This window comes from Equus caballus, chromosome X, assembly GCF_041296265.1.
Source record: "Equus caballus isolate H_3958 breed thoroughbred chromosome X, TB-T2T, whole genome shotgun sequence".
Taxonomy (NCBI): domain Eukaryota; kingdom Metazoa; phylum Chordata; class Mammalia; order Perissodactyla; family Equidae; genus Equus; species Equus caballus.
The window spans coordinates 100,990,541-101,013,018 of record NC_091715.1 but is presented as its reverse complement, the minus strand read 5'-3'; the positions used below and the strand labels follow the sequence as shown (position 1 = coordinate 101,013,018).

The 22,478-nt window shown below is 44.3% G+C and overlaps 1 protein-coding gene across 2 annotated transcripts in view; it reads left to right on the top strand.

The window, feature by feature from the left end:
• LOC100060857 (nuclear RNA export factor 2) overlaps positions 1-22,478 on the top strand; it is a 30,956-nt gene that overhangs the window by 7,547 nt on the left and 931 nt on the right. The window contains exons 1-19 of one of the 2 annotated variants that reach the window (XM_070258710.1): positions 3,414-3,558; positions 6,148-6,331; positions 6,558-6,711; positions 7,333-7,416; positions 7,527-7,631; positions 7,748-7,828; positions 7,949-8,018; positions 8,166-8,254; positions 8,372-8,479; positions 8,655-8,764; positions 10,632-10,668; positions 11,052-11,120; positions 11,203-11,258; positions 11,399-11,506; positions 11,627-11,685; positions 11,784-11,899; positions 11,995-12,037; positions 13,042-13,114; positions 13,658-13,840. In XM_070258710.1, the coding sequence (XP_070114811.1) occupies positions 3,546-3,558; positions 6,148-6,331; positions 6,558-6,711; positions 7,333-7,416; positions 7,527-7,631; positions 7,748-7,828; positions 7,949-8,018; positions 8,166-8,254; positions 8,372-8,479; positions 8,655-8,764; positions 10,632-10,668; positions 11,052-11,120; positions 11,203-11,258; positions 11,399-11,506; positions 11,627-11,685; positions 11,784-11,899; positions 11,995-12,037; positions 13,042-13,114; positions 13,658-13,840 (1,742 nt within the window). In that variant the 5' untranslated portion in view covers positions 3,414-3,545. Of the gene's footprint in view, positions 1-3,413; positions 3,559-6,147; positions 6,332-6,557; positions 6,712-7,332; positions 7,417-7,526; positions 7,632-7,747; positions 7,829-7,948; positions 8,019-8,165; positions 8,255-8,371; positions 8,480-8,654; positions 8,765-10,631; positions 10,669-11,051; positions 11,121-11,202; positions 11,259-11,398; positions 11,507-11,626; positions 11,686-11,783; positions 11,900-11,994; positions 12,038-13,041; positions 13,115-13,657; positions 13,841-22,478 lie in introns of those variants that run through there. The other variant, XM_070258709.1, reaches the window with a different exon arrangement.

Below are 22,478 nucleotides of genomic sequence, written 5' to 3'. Positions count from 1 at the left end.
GCCAGACACAAAGGAGTACAGGATGTATGATTCCATTTATGTGAAATCATGGAACAGGAAAAACTAATATAGAGAGACTGAAAGCAGATGAAGGTTTGCCCGGGGACAGAAGATGAAGAGGAGTTAAACTGGGCGCCTTCTGGGGTGTGGCACGTCTTCTATATCTTCATTAAGGGGGTGGTTAGCCCTGATCCCTGATTTTTACGAGTAAGGAACCAGGGACCAGGAGAAGGTGGGTGAATCGTCTAAAGCGATGCAGCTTAGTAAGCAGCAAGAAGATGCTCACATCTGCTTATCAGTGATAAGTTCTTCCTGTTATGCCGCGTAAGGAGACAGTAGGAGTAGTGCTTCCCTCGAGCACCTGGCAAAACCCCGACCCAGGCACAAGCATCCTCTTCTGCACGTAAAGCATAGATAGGAGAGCCAAAATACTACGCATTTCAGCCACCCATACATAGACACAGTTGATATTCTCACGTGTCCCTTTACCTTGGCTTCTTTATGTTTATATTTACACGTAGGAACATAAACATTCATTAACATCCTCTTCTGAGGAGCCATACTGTAATATACAGTTTTTACCCTGGCTTTTTTTCTTTCACGTTGTATCATGTGATGTGAGGAATATTCCGTGTTGTTTTTTGTAATCTGCCACTTAAGCTGCGACCGTTTCTTGATTAATAATGCTTCTGTTTTAAAGGTTAAAAGTTTGGAAATGGGAACTTAAGCCCCCCACTTAATCCTGCCATATGCCTGTTTTGGTGTCTGATCTTTCAATTTTGGTTCCCTTAAACAAGATGTCAGATTATTTCCTACCGGGGATGCCGTGGTTTAGCATCGCCACTTTATAACGTAGGTTACTAGCTGACACTGCGGCCTGCCCCCATACACCCATCTGTCTTCCTTCTCATAACAACAGAATGTACAACTAACACACGTTCATCCCTTACTAAACACCAGACGTTGCGCAAGGTACCTGACTTAGTAATAGCTAACTTGTTTGTAGTGCTTATTAGGTCACAGGCATTTCTCCGGGGGTTTTCTGTGTATTTCCAAATATTAACTCAGTTAATTCTCACAATTGCCTCACGAGGTAGAAACTCTTTACTACCTTCAATTTAAGGGGGGGGGGGTGAAAAAAAACTTGAGTCACTGTGAGGTCAAAGTTACTTGCCCTGGACCATGTAATTTAGCAGCAGGATCAAACCCTGGTTGATCTGACCTCAAATCCTATGCCCATAACCAATAATGTGTGGCTCTGTGTTAAGGCTGAAATGAGCACTGGGATGGGCCTCACTCAAAGTCCGGTGGGCACTGATGGGTGTGCCATCTGAGACCAAGTTGCACTGAACTCTAGCCTTCTGTCTAAGAGACCCCTCATTGCAGCTGTTCCCCTTACTGTCTCCCCTTTCTCAGACTCTGTGGGAACTGTTTCTCCAGTGTTCGCCGTGAAGGAACAGAGACAGACAAGATCTACTACATGGACACAGAGGAAGGTTTCTAGAGGCGTGCATATTGCCAGGATGAACTCAGTTCCTCAGAGGCTTTTTCCATTTGTGTTTCGTTCTCTTCCCAAGGCTCATCCTCATCTTTCTGACCTTACATCCTTCCCTTGGCCTTTTCATTCTATATGTCAGGTACTCACGTCCCTTCTTTCCCATCTATCCCTGATTCCAAGGACAATCATTTCTACCCCTCTGTGACAATATCAGCCACTCTCCGGTCCCCTCATCCTTCTGTGCCAAAGAGCCTGTACAGCACAGCCATGTGGCTGTAGGCATATATTTAGGCAGGGAATATTTTGTATGGTAAATGTAAAAAGTGAAACGTCTGGGTCACGAAGCGTAAGAATGGCTGGTGAATAGTTTAACCATACAGTAGGAAATTAGGCTCTCAAATACTGTTAGTAGAAATGCATATTGGTGTAAATATCATCAAATATCCTTAAGAAACTATCTCTTACATTTAAAAATATGGATGCACTTCTTCTGGGAAGCTGTAGACCAGGGACTCAGATACTGGACCTGCCCTGCAGCCCAAGCTGTGCTCCACTGGGTCTTTTGGTCTCCACCACTGGGGACGCTGTGTAACCCCGGTCAACCTATGGGTATTGTTCCGTTAATTGTTTTGTACTGAGAACTCTATTTTGTAATTAAAAAAAAATCAATTCAACTATTCAAACACCAATTTTATTTTAAAAATGGATTAAAAAGCATATTAAGGCCAAGAAGCATATATAATGGTCATATGTAATACAGGAGGATCCAGAAAATGTAGAGTCAGATCCAGTTTTGTGTGGCACTGCTTTTACGCCATGCACACACACACACTCTTCCCCTCCTCTGAGACGGTGGCTGTCCTTACTGTCTGTCACAAAGCTGAGCACTTAGAGACACGCCTGCAGGTCCAGACCTTTCTTCCTACACACACCAGACATCCAGGAAGCCATGTCTGCTGGATTCAAGGAAGGCTTCTCCTCGTTTCTGTCACCACTGTTTGCAAAAGCCTCCCTTCCTGAGATCGGAAAACCTGTAGTTTTAGCATTAGTCGACAGGGAAGTACGCAACTCTATTTCCAACTGGACGCTAACGAGAGATATTAAGTTTGCAAAAGGAAAATTCAACACATGCTGGTTTTACAAGCAGGTTATAAAACAGTTCTGCAGCCCAAATTTTTCTGGAATACATAGATGTGGGTAGAAATGGTTGAGTGGTATGCATTCTCAAAAGTGGCTTTGTTGATGATCCCAGGTCTACCTTACATACGTTCACTTAACAAATATTAATTAGACCCTTATTATATGCCAGCCGCTGCCAGCCCAAAGGGACTCGTAATCTGCAAACCCTGTGATCCAAACAGATTTCTGCATCTAGTTCAAGACAGATATTCCACTTGATCCAAGAAACCTGGGCCCACCCAAACTAGCTTCCAGTGACAAAACATCATCCCGGTCTTACAGAAATCTGTCGGTGGGACCTGAAAGTTCACCATTAGAGGAGAACCCGTGCAGTAGCTGGAGGAACACTTAGGATGTGGAGGCAGATCAATAGGTGAGGACACAATTCCTGTCCTGCCACCTACTTGGCTGAGAAATCCTGGGAAATGTACCTAACCCCTGTGAGCCTAATATTCCTGATCTGAAACGGGACCATGGCTACAGTGGTCAAGGGTTTCTGCGTGTGAGGAGGTCAAAGAAATCTAGTGAGTCTGCCCAACACGGAGCAACTGTTGGTTGCTGGTGGGCACGTGTTGGTTTACTTGTCATCACATCCTTTCCCCACCACAGCAGGGTGCCGTGGCCCTGTACTCAGCGGCATAGCAATGGTGTAGGTAGAATTCCAAAATGACACAGGAAGTAGCTGTCGGAACACGTGATGTCATAAAGGACACTCATGACTATTTCCTCGTGGGAGGATCAGCTGCTATATGACGGAGCCTGAGGGGGAACCCAGGCAGCCTGGGTGACAGGCACTAGGTGCTTTATAATACTCCTGTTGTCACCTTTGAGTCTGGCAGAACAACTGTGAGACAGGGATTGTGCTGAGATGCAAACATTCAGTAAGTTGGATGTATGTCTGTGTGTGGGGGGGTGGGGGACGGTGGTCCCTCTCTGGCATCTTATCACATGCCCACTCTCCTGTGAGATTCCCAAAACTAGGCCATGCCTGAGATTGCTTGTGTCTGAATCACCTTGATGAAGGAGGGCTCTGGCCCTGTTTAGGCACCAGACTTGGTCAGTCTGGGGATTGCTGTAGCTGTTACCTGGCTCACTTGGACACTTTCCCCTGACGATGGTATTTCTGAATTAATGTTAGTTCTCGAAAATGACTGTGACTCTTCTTATATGCCATATGCTGACCGTGTGCCCTTACTCCTCCCTTTAATGTTTGATTTCTTCCTTTCATTGATGGATTGTTAGGAAAACGAGTTGGTTGCCTGGCATTGTCCAAAGGACACCAATAAAGTTCCTCTTGGTGGTTGTTATTGTGGTTTAATATGATTATCAAATCTTGGATTTTAACATGTTGATGGGCTTCAAACCATTGTTGTATGGTTTTGAGCAGAGGAGTGAAATGACTTGACTCGTGCTCTGCTGCTGGGTTGAAAACAGATGGTGACAGAGCAAGGATGAAAGCACAGGGCCAGTTGGTAGGTGCTATAATCCAGGAGATAGGTGTTGGTGTCTTGGCTAGGGTGGGAGCAATGAAGGTGGTGAGAAGCAGCTAGGTTCGGGATATACTTTGAGAGGGGGGCCAAGAGAATTTCCTGATCAGTTGGATGTGGAGTATGAGAGAAAGAGAAACACTCCAGGGTGCCTCCAAGTTTTGGGGACTGAGCAAGTGGCATTTCTGGCTCAAATGCTTGACTCGTGTCTAATTTCACTTCCACTGCCACACAGGCAATATCCCAGAGGTTGTGAGCAGCAGGAGGGTCCTGACAGTGGGCCACACAGTGAAAGCAATGACTTCTCAGAGGAGTTCATCTGAGGCTGGTCGTAATCACTACATCGTGGAGTGATCAGCATTGAACGAACTTTTACTCATAAGTGTGCCCTCAGCCAACATGGAGTAATTAATTTATAAAGTGTACAGCACACAAACCTAGAAAACCTTAAGTATTAGAACCCAAAAGGAAGCTGGTTTCTAACAGCCTAATTACCTGAGTAATCCTCCCTCCCCTCAAACCACTAGGATTATTATCTGCTGGTACACTGTTTGACTTGAATGTGATAAAAATAAAATACCTTTAGTGAATCCACCTACAGGAGATAGAACTGAGACTATCTTATTTCTGTAGATGCCCAGAAAAACTTCCAAATCTCTCCATATGGTGAATTACAAATGTTGGTGGGGAGTGTTTGGGTGGGAGGGGTGAACAGCAACACAAATCCTAGGAGTGAATACAGGCTGAAATATAACCAAGACACTTTACAAGCGTACCTGTGGCTACAATACCCACTAAAGTAGACATCAGAGCAAAGAAATTAATAAGAGACAAACAGAGGCACTACATAATGATAAAAGGATCAATCCACCAGGGAGACATAACAACCCTAAAAGTATATGTACCAACAACAGAGCCTCAAAGTACACAAAGCAAACTCTGATGGAGCCGAAAGGAGAAACAGCCATGTCCATAATTATAATTGGGGCCATCAATACCCCCCCTTATGAGCAGGTGATAGAATTACTAGAGAGCAAACCAGCAAGGATTTAGGAGATCTGAATAACACAATAAACTAACAGGATCTACATGATGTAAATAGAACACCCAACAACAGCAGACTACAATGTTTTTTCAAGCGTCTATGTAACATTTACCAAGATAGACCATCTCCCGGGCCATCAAACAAATCTCAGCAAATTTAAGAAGAATTGAAACCATACAGAGTATCTTCTTTGACCATAATGGAATCAAATTAGAAACCAAGAGTAGAAAGAGAAAGGGAGAATGCCTGAACCCTCGGATATGGTAGTTGATACATCATTCCAGTTGGTCATTCAGACGCCTGTTGTAGAAGAGCCGAAGTTAGAAAGAGCTGTCTCCTGAGCCGAAAGGCATGTCAGGCTAGGTAAAGAGAAAGCTCACTCTGGATATTTCAACAGGGTGTTGTTGAGAGCTAGGCTGGAGGCTGTTACATCAGTCCCACCTGACGTTAAAGCTTGTACTACACCGGCAAAGGAAGTACAGCTTGCTGATTGTTAGTGGAATCAGTTGGTGGCCGATTGGCTTTGGGAAGTGAGAGAGGTTCCCTCCCAAGTACTGGTGTGGTTGCTAGAGAGGCCTGAGAAGGCAAGATTCAGATACCTTTCTAGTGTATGACTGGTGTCCCATCTAACCCATGGACGCACACGCCTCTGCCCTTTAAAAACCCTGCTGCATTTTTTAAGAGATTCAACACAGTTTCCCCCTCCCGATCCTCCTGCTCCTCCTCCTCTAACATATCTTCACTGATAGTGCCCTCTGTCAGATAAGTCTCTTCTGTCTGCGCAGGCAGAGGAGTTTCCTTTCTGGAGTTTGTGCGATTGGTCCCTTAGGGCAGGTTGGCACCTTGCTTGCCCTACCATGGTGTTAGCTCACGACGTAGTAGATGGTAAATGGACCACTGATGTGTCTTCAAACTTGTACTGTTGTTCCCCTTTCCAGAATACAACGATGGTGGCAGCTTACCTGGAGGAAGAAATAGAAATTGGAGGTCTTTCCGAGGTAATTTTGGCAAAAGGAACCCTCGTGATCACGGTGGATATGAACCTTGGCCTTCACACCACCAGGAGCATGATGGAAACACGGTGATGAGGGATGTCCAGGAGGACCCCCAAGTAATAAGACAGTAAGTGACCAGGCAGCCTGGTTTGCATGTAGCAGCTCCTGGGACTATGCAGCTGTTTCACTCTCCATGGTGATTTCCTTCTCTCACTGGAAAACTGGAGAATACTGGCAGTGGAATAATGGCTGAGCAATCCTAATTGTAGTCCTGCTGTCAGAGAGGCAAAGGTGTATAGAAGACTTTCTTAGCATTGATGGCCACTCCCCTTCTCTGCACTTCCCCCCCGCAGCACACCCTACACTATTCGACACAAAAACAGAAGAGTGAAATGGCATAATGAAGACCACATCCAGAGGGCTGCGTGGAGAAACAGAAAACCTTTGGAGAGAGAAGTGGGGGATAACACAAAAGATGGAACCCCAGGGAGCTGGTTCAAGATCACAGTGAGTGTCCTACAAAACTGTAGGCAATGTACAGGAGAGAAAGGAGAAAGGTCGGGGTTTCGGGTGTGTGTTGGGCTCATGTAGAGACACTAAGTACTTTGCTGGGGACAGTTTGTAATCTGTCTTTTTTAGTACAAGGAGTTAACCTTGTTCATCTAAGGGAAAATTCAAAGAAGCCATATAAAAGGAACAGGCTGACTGTAGGGAGAACAGAGGAGCCTGTCTAAAGGCAAAGATGGAAACTACTGTCACAAAGGTGGAGCAGCTCCACACTGGATGTCTCAGTTTGGCTGAAGCTGAGTGTGGAGGATGGGGGTCGAGTCTCTGGAGACATTGTCTGAGGTGCGAGCAGGGTCTGCCCTAGGGAGGATCTCCTGGAACTTTACAAAAAGAAGATCATGCCTACCACTTTAAGTTGATTGTTTGGAGGAGAGCTTTGGATAGAGAGAAAAGGAATGTAGGAAATCTATATTTGGCACAAACATAAGAAATCATGCCAGTCGTCCCTTCCTTTGAAATCCTTTGAAGCGCAATAGAAGGTTGGAAAAGAACACTGCTGGGTCTGTTCTCCAGGCTTGATTCCATGTTGTCTCTCTTCTCTCCAACCCTTTTCACCCCCAGATTCCATATGGGAGAAAGTATGACAAGACATGGCTAATGAATTCAATCCAGAGCCATTGCAGTGTCCCCTTCACTCCAGTGGATGTAAGAGAAGATGGCGAAGTCAGATGAGTGGGCACAGGAAAGGGGGAGAGCCCTGGCTCGGCGGGGGCCATGGCCTCTGACGCTATTGCTGTTGCCTTCAATCCCTGTAGTTCCACTACGTGAAAGACTGGGCTCGGTTCTTTGTGCAGGATGCTGGCACTGCCTCTGCCTTGAGGGATGTGAGCTACAAGATTTGTGGCAAGGAGAACCAAAAGGTGTCTGTTGAGGGCCGTACCTGTACCCAGTCCCGGGGGAGGAGGACAGGCCAGGGGCCGGTGGTCGTCTTTGGAATTAAAGTTCATGGTGCTTACTCCACCTCGCCTTCCTGCAGATATCTATCATTGTTGATCCTTCTGCTGAACCCTACTCTGTGCAGAATAAGTTGGAACCAGAAGAAATGGAGCAGCTAAAGGTAATGCAGATTCAAGGTACATTGTATGCCCACACCCAGACCCACCTCTTCTTCCCCCAGCCCCTGATTTCCCTATCACCACCACAGCCTCAGAGCCTCTCTCTCCATCTCTCCCTGCAGCTGGCCATGAGCAAACGATATGATGTCTCCCAGCAAGCTCTTGACCTCCAAACGCTCCGCTTTGACCCAGGTATGCCTGACAGCAGTAATTCTGAGGCAGGTGAGGACAGAAAGATCTGCCTGGGAGGGAGACTTAGGGATGGTGACGTGGGGAGGGGTTGGTGCTGGCCCTGGACCCATCTCCACCTTCTCATTCTTTCTTCTTGGCTTTCTGAAGACTTGGTGGACCATGACGTTGATATAATCCTGAATCGAAGAAGCTGCATGGCTGCCACCCTGCAGATCATCGAAACGAATTTCCCCAAGGTGAGGCCTTAGGCCTAGCGCTGGTATTATGATGGGGGTGGAACAGATGGGATGGAGGACAGACTTGTCTCCCAGGCCCCAGATGTCACCATCACTCTAACTCTTCTTCCTCAAAAGCTGTTGTCCTTGAACTTGTGCAACAACAAACTGTACCAGCTGGATGGCCTGTCTGACATTATACAGAAGGCCCCGACAATCAAGATCCTGAACCTCTCCAAAAATGAGGTGGGAAGAGGGAGCCAACCAAAGTTGGTTGAGAGTGGGTGGTGGTGCTCATCAGAGTGATGACAGGAGGCAGGTGAAGGTGCCTGTGGGAGAGGGTGGGGGCTGGGTGCACAGGGGCCCAGATGTCTGTCTTTCCTTGGGACTCCTTTTCCAGTTTCCTCCCCATATTCCTCAGCTGAATTCCGCGTGGGAGGTAGGCAAGATGAAAGGGCTGAAACTTGAAGAGCTGTGGCTGGAAGGCAACCCCTTGTGTGACACCTTTCGAGACCAGTCCACCTACATAAGGTCAGTGTGAACCCCTGTCACCCTTCTTGGGGACTTTCACCCATGGAAGCCTGAATGACCCCTGACAATGCCCCTCTGCAGAGGTGGTGGGCCTGGTCCTCGGGAGGACCACAGGCCCTGCCTTCTCTTTTCTGTGTCCCTCATCATTGCTTAGAGGGCTACTTTCCTTCCTCTGACCAGCTCACCTCTTCAGGTTCTCTGGGCTCTGTTTCAGGACTCTGCACCTAGCTTGCTCTAGCATGCACTCCCAAGAGTGTGTTCCAGGCGGCAGGGTTCCCCCTACTCACGAGGACCAGGGGTCACCAGCCTTGAGCCAGATGCTGGTGCCCTGGACTGAGCAGCGCCCTCTGGACCAAGGTCTCATGCTGAGACAGGCCTTCTTGCTTCTGAGCCAATATGGAGTTTCCCTCTCCTGCCCTGAGAGGGATCCTCTTTCCCTTGGTTCAAATGGGTCTCTCCTCCAATCCCAGGCTGCCATGGGAGCTTTCCTACCCCATGCTGAGGTCCGAGGCCCCAGGTGGCTGTCATCATGACATCTGTTCCTCTGGCGCAATGCCATGAGCTGGGCACTCCTTGGTAGAAAGCTGGGTTCCCTGAGTCAAGGGGCCAGAAGTGGGCCATCGCCACTGAGAGGGCTTCCTGAGGCAGAAGTGAAAGGCAGAGGGCAGAGGTGGCTGAGGAGACAGAAGGAAAGGCCTCTCGGGGGCACTGCCCCTCCCTCCATCCACATGTCACATCATCCTGCCTGGTCCTTCCTTGGAGCTCTGTGTCACCAAAGACGGGTGTGATTCCTCAGACAAGGAATTGACTAAGACAGGAACAGGTGCACAGGGGCCATCAGGAGAGAAGGTGGTGATCACAGAGGGGGCCACAGATCCACAACCCCATGCTGAGCTGGGACCTGACCCTTTACTCCTTCAGGGGAAGGTCTCCTGCCCCCATGGCTGCTCCATTTCCCATTCCCAGTTCAGACTGAGCTCACACAGGTGACAAAGTGTCAACCAGCATCCAATGGGCCCCCAGCCCAACAAGTGCATGTTTTCCATTCCTACCTCAGGTCCAGGGCCAGCCAGGGTGGATGAAGGAAAGGGCTGCAGCAGGGGAGCCATCACCCCTTTCTTCTCTCTTCTTCCCTGACCCCCACCACCAGGGCTTCTTTCTCTTCCCTTTGTTTTACTTTCTCTCTCTCCCTTGTCTCTACTCCCCTATGTCTCTCTCATCTCTCTAATCTCTGTCCTCCTACCTTCACTCCCTCTGTTCTCACCCACTCTCTTCTCATCCCCTCTCCTTCCCTCCCTGCCTCTTGATCCCGGCCTCACTCACCTCCCTGCCCCAGCATCCTGCGCCATCTCTGGGGATGTGCTGGTCCTGGCAGAATGCTGGACCCCCTGCGAGGTAGCAGAGCCCTGGGCTCCCACCCCATTCCCTCTCCTCTCTGGAGCCTTCAGTGGGGTCTTGGAAGAAGGAAGGGGGGCAGGGAGGCGAAGGAAGCCCTGGACCTGGGCTCCAAATGCTATATTGTGCATGGGGATGAGTGAGAGCAGTGTAGGTGAGAGCCACCCAGGGGGAAGAAGAAGGAGGGAGGGAAGCCAGGAGGAAGGGAAGGCAGGAGGGAGGGAATACGAATGTGAAGGTGTGGAGTGAGATCTAGAGACTGCGCCTTTCAGACAGTCCATATGACAGATGCTCAGTGCTCAGCGGGGAAGTGGACCCAATAGCCTTGAAATCAGAGGCTGAGTTGGGCAAAGGGGCCTTCTGGACGGGCAGAAGACACTGGGCTGTGTTTATGGTATCAGTATTTTAAATCAAAGGAAGTGCTGCAGCCCCGAACTATCAACCACTTCTTTCTATTTTCGGTTTTGGACAGTGCCATCAAGGAATATTTCCCCAAGTTGTTACGCCTGGTAAGTGCCTACGTTTGTGATTGTCTCTCGCTCACATTGATGACCTCCACATCTGTCCCCAAGCCCTTTGGGGCTCGCCTAGGTTATATGTTTGCATGAGACCTTTATCCATTTTAAGGGACAGGGACTCCTGAGAAAGACATGAATATATTTGGTGGGAAAATGCCCATGCTAACGCCCACACACACAAAAAGCTGCGTTTAATAGTAGAGACTTCCAAGACCTCATGATGAAGACGCCCACTGTAGTCTTGCCCATGGATTTTCCAGGGCCCTTTCACACCTGACCTCTGACCCTCACCCTCTCCTGGGCCCATCCTTTTCCCTGATCATCTAGGGCCACCTCCCTGGTCTGCACTGCTGACTTCCTCTTCCCTTCTCCAGGATGGCCGGGAGTTACCCACGCCGATTGTCGTTGACGTTGACATCCCATACTTAATAAAGCCCTGCAAGGTGAGGAAGAAGGGCAAAACAACTCTGAGGTATCAAAGGAGGTTTAATCAGCCACATGATCTCAAATGTCTTTTGATTCCAGGAAAGCTATAAAGGATCTGAGATGCTGAAGAATCTAGTCCTGCAATTCCTGCAGCAGTAAGTACTCCCGGGAGCACAGGAATGGGGAAGGCTGGGACAGGCCAGGCCACCCAAGCACAGGTCTGCTTGTGGGAGTTTTTGAGTCTCATTTGAGGTCCACACAACAGAAATAGACTGTCTTCATTGCTCCCCCACAGGTATTACTTCATCTATGACTCTGGAGACCGACGGGGTCTTCTTGGTGCTTACCACGATGAGGCCTGCTTCTCCCTGAGCATTCCCTTCAACCCCGAGGACCCAGCTCCGTGAGTATCACAGCTCAGACTCTGTTCCTGGGCCCTGTGGCTCCCCAGCAGACACAGGCCAGCTCCTGGAAATACCCACACTGGACAGATCACCACCTCCTGTTCCTCTTTCACTCCTAGAAGCAGCTTGTGCGAGTACGTCAAGGATAACAGGAACATAAAGAAGCTCAAGGACCCCTGTGCGTGTGGGAAGATTGGGCAGGGAAAGGGGGCGTGGAGGGGTCAGTCAAGGCCCAGGGTGTGGCAGTCCCTGACCTTCACTCTCATCCCCCCACAGACCTGCGGGTTCAGCTGCTGAAACATACAAAACATGACATCGTGCTCTCCCTCTGTGTGTTGCCCAGAACTCAGCACGACTTCAGCTCCTTTCTGGTGGACATGTGGTACCAGACGGTGAGCACCTGCTTCCTCCCTCAGGCGTGCCCAGAAAGCCGCAGGTGGGTAGGAGGTTTAGGTGGTGACTGAGCCCCTGGGCTCTTCCCTTTCAGGAAAGGGTGCTGTGCTTCTCTGTCAACGGGGTGTTCAAGGAAGGTGAGTGTATGTGGAGTCCCCACCCCAGATGCCCCACTGCTACCTCCCCTTGGCTGGGCTCCCTCTCAGAACTCTCCCAGCTTCCCTGATCCCTTCCCCTCTCCTCCTACTGCCTCTGTGTTCTTCAGTCCCCACTCTGACCTCAAAGAATGAACTGCATTATTTTTAAATGATAAATTCAATGAAAATTCAGAAATACCTTCTATGCTGCCAAAAGAAAAACATTAAAATGAGAAAAGTGGGGAGAACATATTTACAAACAATATTGCAGACTTTGTGCTAATGTGCCTGTATATAAAGGACTTTTGCTAACCAGGGGCAAGAGACACAAAGATATCAATAATTAATTTAGCTAAAAAGCAAAATGTTTCTCCAATAAATGTCTGCATGGAGTCCAAACCATATTGTTCCAAGAAAGGAAAATCCAGAGATGCCACAATGAGTCCCCACCCCAGATGCCCCACTGCTCCCTCTCCCTGGCTGGGCTCCCTCTCAGAACTCTCCCAGCTTCCCTGATCCCTTCCCCTCTCTTCCTACTCCCTCTGTGTTCTTCAGTCCCCACTCTGCTTCCAAACCATCCTGGTCTGACCTGTGTCCATGCTTGTCTGCCCTGCACAGCTCAGGCATCAGGGACACAGGCTGTGGAGTTTGATGTCTCTCATCCCAGATACTTACTCTGTGAACTTGGGCCAGTTACCTAACCTCTAAGTTTCCTCACTTGCGAAATGGGACTAATGACATCCACCTCTTGGGTAGCTGTGAAAAATGAATCAAATGAACTTGTGAAGTAGTTGTCACAAAGCCCAATACACAGTAGGGTCCCTGGACTGGGAGCAGATTGCTCCTATTGTTGCCCTCTCCATTCCCAACACCCTGACTCCCAGTGAACAACTGTCCCCTTCAGCATGACTATCAAGTCAGACCCTGACTGGGTAATTCTGTGTGAGCATGTAAAGCATGTGCGACTCTAAGAGGGTATTGTTGTTTGTTATTTGTCTTTAAAGTGGTAGGAAAGTCTCAGAGTTCTGTTCGTGCCTTCACACGAACCTTCATCATTGTCCCTGTCAGCAATTCCAGGTGAGTGCTGTGTCGTGCGTGGGAACACCCATCCCAGCCTGGGCTCAGTGGTGTGGGAATGAGGTGGTGTGGACTTTGGGGTTTTCTCAATATTGTAGAAAGCCACCAGTTAGATCCAAGGAGAAGTCTAGCCTAGTGGGTAAGAGCATGGGCTCTGGAGTCAGAATACCAGGCTCTTTTACTGACCCTAACCCTCACTAGTTGTGTGACCTTGGTTAAGTCACATGACCTACCTTATTCAGCGTCTTCCTCTGAACATGGAGATCAGACTGTCCACCCCTTGGGCTATTGTACAGCGTAAATGCAAGTGTAAAATTGTCCTTGGGTTGCAGGTAAAGTACAAATGTAGTGAAGCTGGTAGACAGTCTCTCCAAAGGTGAGCTCTGTAAGAGGGGTAGAGGTACCAGCTAAGGAATCTGGGAGGCAGGCACAGTATAGGGTATGGAAGGAATCTAGTTGCTGAGTGGCAGTGGGAGCAAGATCATTGTTGGGGGTGTAGAGGTCTCGACCCATCAGTTCTCTGGGGGCCCATTTTTCCTCCAGTCTATGCATCGTGAACGACCAGCTTTTCCTGAGGGACACCACCCCCAACGAGACTCAGAGTCCATTCTTCATGCCAGTTCCCACACCCACCTCCAGATCCATGCCCACTGTCTCCCAGGAGCAGCAGGAAATGGTGCAGTCTTTCTCCACCCAGTCTGGGATGAACCTCGAGTGGTCTCAGAAGTGAGTGCTGGGTGTGCATGGGAATAGGGGCGAGCTGGGACAGCTGGGGGGTGAATCAGGAAAACTTGCAGGCTATTTGGAAAAATAACTTTTTGGATATTTTGCTTCCAAAAGAAATCGGGCCCATGAAAAAGGTATCATACTATTATATATGTAAAGGATTTTTAAAATAGTATAATGCTCAATGACATTATCTTGGATATGAAAAATCTGAAAGAATCCACCAAAAAACTACTAGAACTAATAAACAACTTCAGCAAGGTTTCAGGATACAATACCAATATACAAAACTCATTTATATTTCTATGTACTTGCAATGAACCATCCAAAAATTAAATTGAGAAAACAAGCCCATTTATAGTAGCATCAAAATAGCAAAATATTTAGAAACAAATGTAGCAAAAGAAGTGCAAATCTTATACTCTGAAACCTGTAAAACTTTTGGAAAAAAATTAAAGAAGAAATAAATAAATGGAAGGACACCCCATTTTCATTGGTTGGAAGACTTAATATTGTTAAGATGGCAGTAACACCCAGAGCAATCCTATAGAATCAATGCAATACCTATCAAAATCCTTCCATGAAAACAATGACAAGGCTATCCTAAATGTCATGTGAAAGTGCACCGAAACAATCTTGAGAGAGAAAAAAGTTAGGGGACTCACACTTTCCGATTTCAAAACTTGCTACAAAGCTAGAGTAATCAAGACTGTGTGGTACTGGCATATGGACAGTATATGAATCAATGGAATGGAATTCAGAGTCTACAAATAAACCTTCACATTTATGACCAATTGATTATCAACCAGAGTGCTGGAAAAAATCCAATAGGGACAAAGTAGCTTTTTCAAGAAATGGTGCTGGGACAACTGGATATCTATGTTGACCTGTGATTCACACTCTGTACAAACATAGACTGAAAAATAGATCAAACGTCTAAAAGTAAGAGCTAAAACCGTAAAAATCTTGGAAGAAAATATAGATGTATGTTTTCATGAATTAGGCAACCATTTCTTATATATGACACCAAAAGCACAAGTAACCAAAGAAAAAATAGATAAATTGGACTTCATCAAAATTAAAAGCTGTTGTGCATCAATGGACACTATCAAAAAGTGAAAATTCCACCAGCAGAATGGGAGAAAACATTTGCAAATCACGTATCTGAGAAGATTATATGAAGAACACTTGCAATTCAAAATAAAAAGACAAAAAAGCCAAATAAAAAAGTGGAGAAAGGGAGACGTCATCAGCATGGCAGTGTGAGAGGATCCTTTTGTCTCTTTCCTTCAATCTACAGTGAGTAAAACATCCACAACACAACAAAGGCTACATGGCACAACACACCAGGATGCCAGAAAGATCCACACTTTGGTACATATAAAGGTGGGTGAATTGGAGCACATAAAGGAGGCTAAACAGGGGACCAGCAGAGGTAGAGCCTAGGATCCTGGATCCCCAGTAGCAGCAGCTGAGCCAGCTACCCTCAGCCACAGAGAACTCAGTGAGCAGCAGCAGAGGTGCAGGTGCAACGCCAGACAGTCAGCTTGGTGGCACCTGTGGCCACAGGAAGAAGAGCAGCAGCAGAGATGGAGCCCTATGATCCTAGGCCCCAAGCCTCAGCTCGGAGCCTGGTAGCAAAGGCAGAGGTGTGCACAGGACCCCTACATCCCAACCACTGAGGCACCTGTGACCACAAGTTAACAGGCAACAGCTGAAATGGTGTACCGTGAACCTGGCTCCCTCCCCACCTTTCCCCTACCCCCACCATGGAGGTGGAACTTCTGACTCAGGTGATCCCCAATGAGGCTGAGGTTGTCAGCCATCCCTGTGCCCCCAGCAGCAAAGCCAGTGACTGACTGCAGCAACGCCAGCAACAGCAAGGCATCAGTGACTCCCAGAAGCACAGGCCGTGATGACAAGAATATCAGCAACAACCCAAATAGAGGCAGTGGAGGGTGGACCATGAAGATCTTCAAATATAGCCTGAGGCAGCACAGGTACCAGAGACCAAAAACTGGCACTAGAGGACCACCTACCATAAAAAAAGAAAGAATTCTAATATCCAAGCAGTTGAAAAGTTTGAATCATAACAAAGCTATACCTAAATAGAAAACGTGTTTGCTACAGCAACAGTGGCAGCAGAGGAATAACTCTGCAAGCACCACAAAAAGCCATGATACTGTGGCATTACAGAAAGTAAACAGTTCTCCAGAAATCAAACATAAAGTCCTGGAAGATTATGATCTAAATGATAAAGAATCAAAATATCTGTAATGAAGAAACTCAACAAATTATGAGAAAACTCAGAAAGGCAGTTCAGTGAGCTCAGGATGAAACCAATGAACAGAAGGAATACTTTACCAAGGAGACTGAAACTTTGCAGAAGAACCAAACGGAAATTCTGGACCTGAAGAACTCAATAAATGAGATTAAGAATGCATTAGAAAACATTGGAAGTAGAGAACATCAATGGAAGAAGGAATTAGCAAGCTTGAAGATAGAAACCTAGAAATGATACAGGTGGAAGAGGAGAAAGAACTAAGACTTTAAAAAAAATGTAGAAATTCTATGAGAATTATCTGACTCCATTATAAAGAGCAACATAAGGATAATGGGTACCCCAGAAGGAGAAAAGAGAGAGAAGGGAGCAGAGAGCTTACTTAAGGAAATAATAGCTGAATACTTCCCAAACCTGTGGAGGGAACAGGATATACAAATCTACAAAGCTAGTAGAACACTCAATTATCTCAATGTAAAAAGACCTTCTCCAAGACACATGATAATAAAACTGTCAAAAATCAATGGCAAAGAAAGAATATTAAAAGAAGCCAAGGAGAAAAAGAAAACAACTCACAAAAAATACCCATTAGGCTATCAGCAGACTTTTCAGCAGAAACCCTACAGGGGTTTCAAAATATTGTAAGATAAGAATTGTCAGCCAAGAATACTCAACCCAGCAAAGTTATCTTTCAGATATGAAGGAGAAATAAGGGCTTTCCCAGACAAACAAAATCTGAGGGAGTTCATTGCCACTAGACCTGCCTTATAAGAAATGTTGAAAGGAGCCCTCCTACCTGAAACAAAAAGGCAAAGGTATACGGAATTATGAACAAGATGATAAATAGATACACAGAATCATAAAAATTGTAAATCTGAATCAGAATAAGACAGTATATATTTAATTATAAAGTAAAGATTAAAAGGAAAGGAAGCATTAAAAATAACTGTAACCATTTCAACTTGGTAACAAACTCACAATACAAAAAGAGATAATTTGTGGCAACAAAAACAGAAGAGGAAGAGGGAAAGGACAGAACCTGCATGGGCAAATGGAGATAAGATGCTATTAGCAGAAAAAAGACTATCTTATCTATGAGAACTTTTGTGCAAAACTCATGGTAACCATGAAACAAAAATTCAGAACAGAATCACAAAATGTAAAAAAAGAGAAAACTGAGAAACACATGGCAGAAGACCACCAAACTGAAATGTCAGACAGAAACACAAGGAAAAACAGACAACAGAAATATAGGACAATCATAAAACAAAAGATAAAATGGCAGAAGTAAGTCCTCCTATATCAATAATCACTCTAAATGTAAACGGATTAAATTCACCAGTCAAAAGACACAGAGTGGCTGGAGGGGTTACAAAACAAGACTCAACAATATGCTGCCTCCAGGAGACCCATCTCACCTCTAAAGACAAACATAGGCTCAAAGTGAAGGGACAGAAGATGATACTCCAAGAAAATGGCCACCAAAAGGAAGCAGGTGTAGCCATAGTTATATCAGTCAAAATAGATTTCAAAGAAGATAACGAAATAAAGATGAACACTATATAATGATAAAGGGGACAATCCACCAAGAAGACATAACGTTTATAAATATATATGTACCTAACATAGGGGCACCAAAGTATATAAAGCAATTATTAACAGACCTAAAGGGAGAAACTGACAACAGCACAATAATATTAGGGGACTTTAATACCCCATTTACACCAATTAATATAGAGATCATCCAGACAAAAAGTCAACAAGGAAACATCGGCGCTGAATGAAACATTAGACCAGATGGACTTAATAGATGTGCATAGACTATTCCATCCAAAAGCAGCAGAATACACATTCTTCTCAAGTGCACATGGAACATTCTCAAAGACAGACCACAAGTTGGGAAACCAAACAAATCTCAATAAAGTTAAAAAGATTGAAATCATATTGAACATATTTTTTGACTACAATGGTATGAAACTAGAAATCAACTACAAGAAAAAAAGCTGGAAAACTCACAAATATGTGGAGACTAAACATGCTACTGAACAACCATTGGATCAATGAATAAATCAAAGGAGAAATCAAAAAATACCGGGAGACAAATGAAAATGAGAACACAACATACCAAAACCTACAGGATGCAGCAAAAGCAGTACTAAGCATGGCCAGCCCCATGGCCAAGTGGTTAAGTTTGAACGTTCCCGCTTTGGGGGCACAGTGTTTCACCAGTTTGGATCCTGGCTGTGGACATGGCACCACTCCTCAGGCCATGCTGAGGTGGCAGTCCACATAGCACAACCAGAAGGACCTACAACTAGAATATACAACTACTTACTGGGGGCTTTGGGGAGGAGAAGAAGGAAAAAAAAAGGGAGGTTGGCAATAGATGTTAGCTCAGGTGCCAATCTTTGAAAAAAAAAAAGCAGTACTTAGAGGATAGTATATCACAATTCAGGGCTACCTCAAGAAACAAGAAAAATCTCAAATAAACAATCTAAAATTACACCCAAAGGAACTATAAAAAAGAACAAACGAAGTCAAAAGTCAGCAGAAGGAAGGAAATAATAAAAATGAGAGTGGAAATAAAATAGAGACTAAAAAAGACAATAGAAAAGATCAGTAAAACTAAAACCTGGTTCTCTGAAAAGATGAATAAAATGGACAAACTTCTATCTAGACTCACCAAGAAAAAGAGAAGGCTCAAATAAATAAAGTCAGAAATGGAGGAGGAGAAATTGGATACCACAGAAATACAAAGGACTACAATAGAATACTGTGAAAACCTATACACCAAAAAATTGGATAACCTGGAAGAATTGGATAAATTCTTAAAATCATATAACCTCCCAAATAAATAAAGTCAGAAATGGAGGAGGAGAAATTGGATACCACAGAAATACAAAGGACTACAATAGAATACTGTGAAAACCTATACACCAAAAAATTGGATAACCTGGAAGAATTGGATAAATTCTTAAAATCATATAACCTCCCAAAACTGAATCAAGAAGAAATAGAGAATCTAAATAGATCTGTCACAACTAAAGAGATTGAAACAATAATCAAAAATCTCCCAAAAAATACAAGTCCAGGACGAGATGGCCTCCCTGGTGAATTCTACCAAACATTCAAAGGAGATTCAACACCTGTCCTTCTCAGACTCTTCCAAAAAATTGAAGAGGATAGGATGCTTCCAAACTCATTTTTATGAGGCCAACATTACCCTGATATGAAAACGAGACAAGGACAACACAAAAAAGGAAAATTACAGTCCAATACCACTGATGAACATCAATGCAAAAATCCTCAACAAAATATTAGCAAATCAAATACAACAATACATTAAAAGGATCATATACCACAATCGAGTGAGATTTATTCCAGGGAGGCAAGGATGCTTCAACATCCACAAATTAATCAATATGATACACGACATTAACAAAATGAAAAATATAAAGCACAGAATCATCTCAATAGATGCAGGGAAATCATTTGATAAGGTTCAGCATCTCTTTATGATAAAAACTCTCAGTAAAATAAATATAGAAGAAAAATATCTCAATATATGAAATGCCATACATGACAAACCCACAGCCAACATCATACTCAATGGGGAAACACTGAAAGCCATCCCTCAGTGAACAGGAACAAGACCAGGGTTCCCACTCTTGCCACTCTTATTCAACATAGTATTGGAAGTTCTAGCTGGAGCAAGTAGGCAAGTAAAAGAAATAAAATACATCCAAATTTGAAAGGAAGAAGTAAAACTGTCACTATTTACAGATGACATGATTTTATATATAGAAAATCCTAAAGAATCCACCAAAAACTATTAGAAATACTAAATGAATATAGTACAGTTTCAGGGTACAAAATCAACATACAAAAGTCAGTCACATTTTTAAACAGTGACGACAAACTAGCAGAAAGAGAAGTCAAGAATACAATCCATTTATAATCACAACAAAAAGAATAAAATATGTAGGAATAAACCTAACCAAGGAGATAAAGGACCTGTACACTGAAAACTATAAATCATTATTGAAAGAAGTCAATGATGAAAAGAAGGAGAGGTATTCCATGCACATGGATTGGAAGAATAAACATAGTTAAAATGTCCATACCACCTAAAGCAATCTACAAACCCAATGCAGTCTCAATCAGAATCCCAATGAGGTTCTTCATGGAAATAGACAAAGAATCCTAAAATTCATATGGGGCAGCGAAAGACTCTGAATAACTAAAGCAATCCCGATAAAAAAAGAACAAAGCTGGAGGAATCACAATCCCTGAATTCAAAATATACTACAAAGCTCTAGTAATCAAAACACCATGGTACTGGTACAAACACGGACACACAGATCAATGGAACAGAGTTGAACGCCCAGAAATAAAACTACACATCTATGGACAAAGGAGCCAGGAACATACAATGGAGAAAGGAAAGTGTCTTCAATAAATGATGGGAAACTGGACAGCCACATGCAAAAGAATGAAAGTAGAACATTATCTTACACCATACATACAAATTAACTCAAAATGGATTAAAGACTTGAATGTAAGACCCGAAACCATAAAACTCCTAGAACAAAACATAGACAGTGTGTTCTTCAACCTTGGTCTTAGCAGCATCTTTCTGAGTATGTTTTGTCAGTCAAGGGAAACAAAGGAAAAAAATAAACAAGCGGGACTACAGCAGACTAAAAAGCTTCTGCACAGCAAAGGAAACTATCAACAAAACAAAAAGACAGACTACCAATTGGGAGAAGATATTTGCAAATCATATGTCCAAGAAGGAGTTAATATCCCAAATAATTAAAGAACTCATACAATTCAACAACAAGAAACAAACAGCTCAATGAAAACATGGGCAGAGGATCTGAACAGGCATTTTTCCAAAGAAGATATACAGATGGCCAAAAGGCACATGAAAAGATGTTCAGCATGACTACTTATTAGGGAAATGCAAATCAAAACCACAATGAGATATCATCTCACCTCTGTCAGAATGGCTATTATTAAAAAGACAGGAAATAAGTGTTGGAGAGGATGTGGAGAAAAGGGAACCCTCGTACACGGCTGGTAGCAATGTAAATTGGTGCAACCACTATGGAAAACAGTATAGAGATTATTCAAAAAATTAAAAATAGAAACACCACATGATACAGCTATTCCGCTTCTGGGTATTTAAAGAACACAAAGACACTAATTCAAAAAGATATGTGCATCCCTATGTTCACTGCAGCATTATTCACAGTAGCCAAGACTTGAAAACAACCTAAGTGCTCATCACTGGATGAATAGATAAAGAAGATATGGTATGTATATACAATGGAATACTACTTAGCCATAAAAAGGTGAAATGTTGCCATTTGCAGCAACATGGATGGATTTTGAGGGTATTAGGCTAAATAAAAGAAGTCAGACAGAGAAAGACAAGTATCATATGATTTCACTCATATGTGGAAGATAAACAAACATACACATAGATACAGAGAACAGATTGGGGGTTACCACGGGGGAAAGGGAGGTGGGGGAGGGCAAAAGAGGTAAAGGAGAATATGTGTACAGTGACAGACAGAAACTACACTTTTGGTGGGGAGCACCATGCAGTCTATATAGAAGGCAAAATATGATGTACACCTGAAATTTATACAATGTTATAATCAATTATAACCTCAATGTTACATCAATTACAAAAATGGAGAAAGATCTGAATAGACATTTCTCCAAAGAGGATATACAAATGACCAAGAAGCACATGAAAAACTTCTCAATGTCATTAGTCATTAAGGAAATGCAAATTAAAACCGCAATGAATTACCACTTCACACCCAGTAGGATGGCTTTCATCAATAAAACGAATGATAACAAGTGTTGGTGAGGATGTGGAGAAAGTGGAATTCTCGTGTATTACTGGTGGGAATGTAAAATGGTGCAGTAGTTGGGGAAAACATTTTGGCAGTTCCTCAAAAGGTTAAACATGGAGTTCCCATGTGACCCAGTAGTCCCACTCCTAAGTATCTACCAGGAGAAATGAGTTCATACGTTCACTCTAAAACTTGTACAGGAATGTTCACAGCAGCATTATTCATAACAGCCACAAAGTGGAAACAGCCCGAAAGTCCTTTAGCTGGTGAATGGATAAATAAATCTGGTACATCGATATAGTAGAATATTATTCAGTCATAAAAATGAACACAGTTCTGATATATGCCATGACATCGATGAGCCTTGAAACCATGCTATGTGAAAGGAGCCAGTCACATAAGGTCGCATGTTGTATGATTCCACTTATATGAAATGTCCAAGACAGGCAAATCCAGAGACCAAAAGCAGATGAGTGGTTACCGGGGT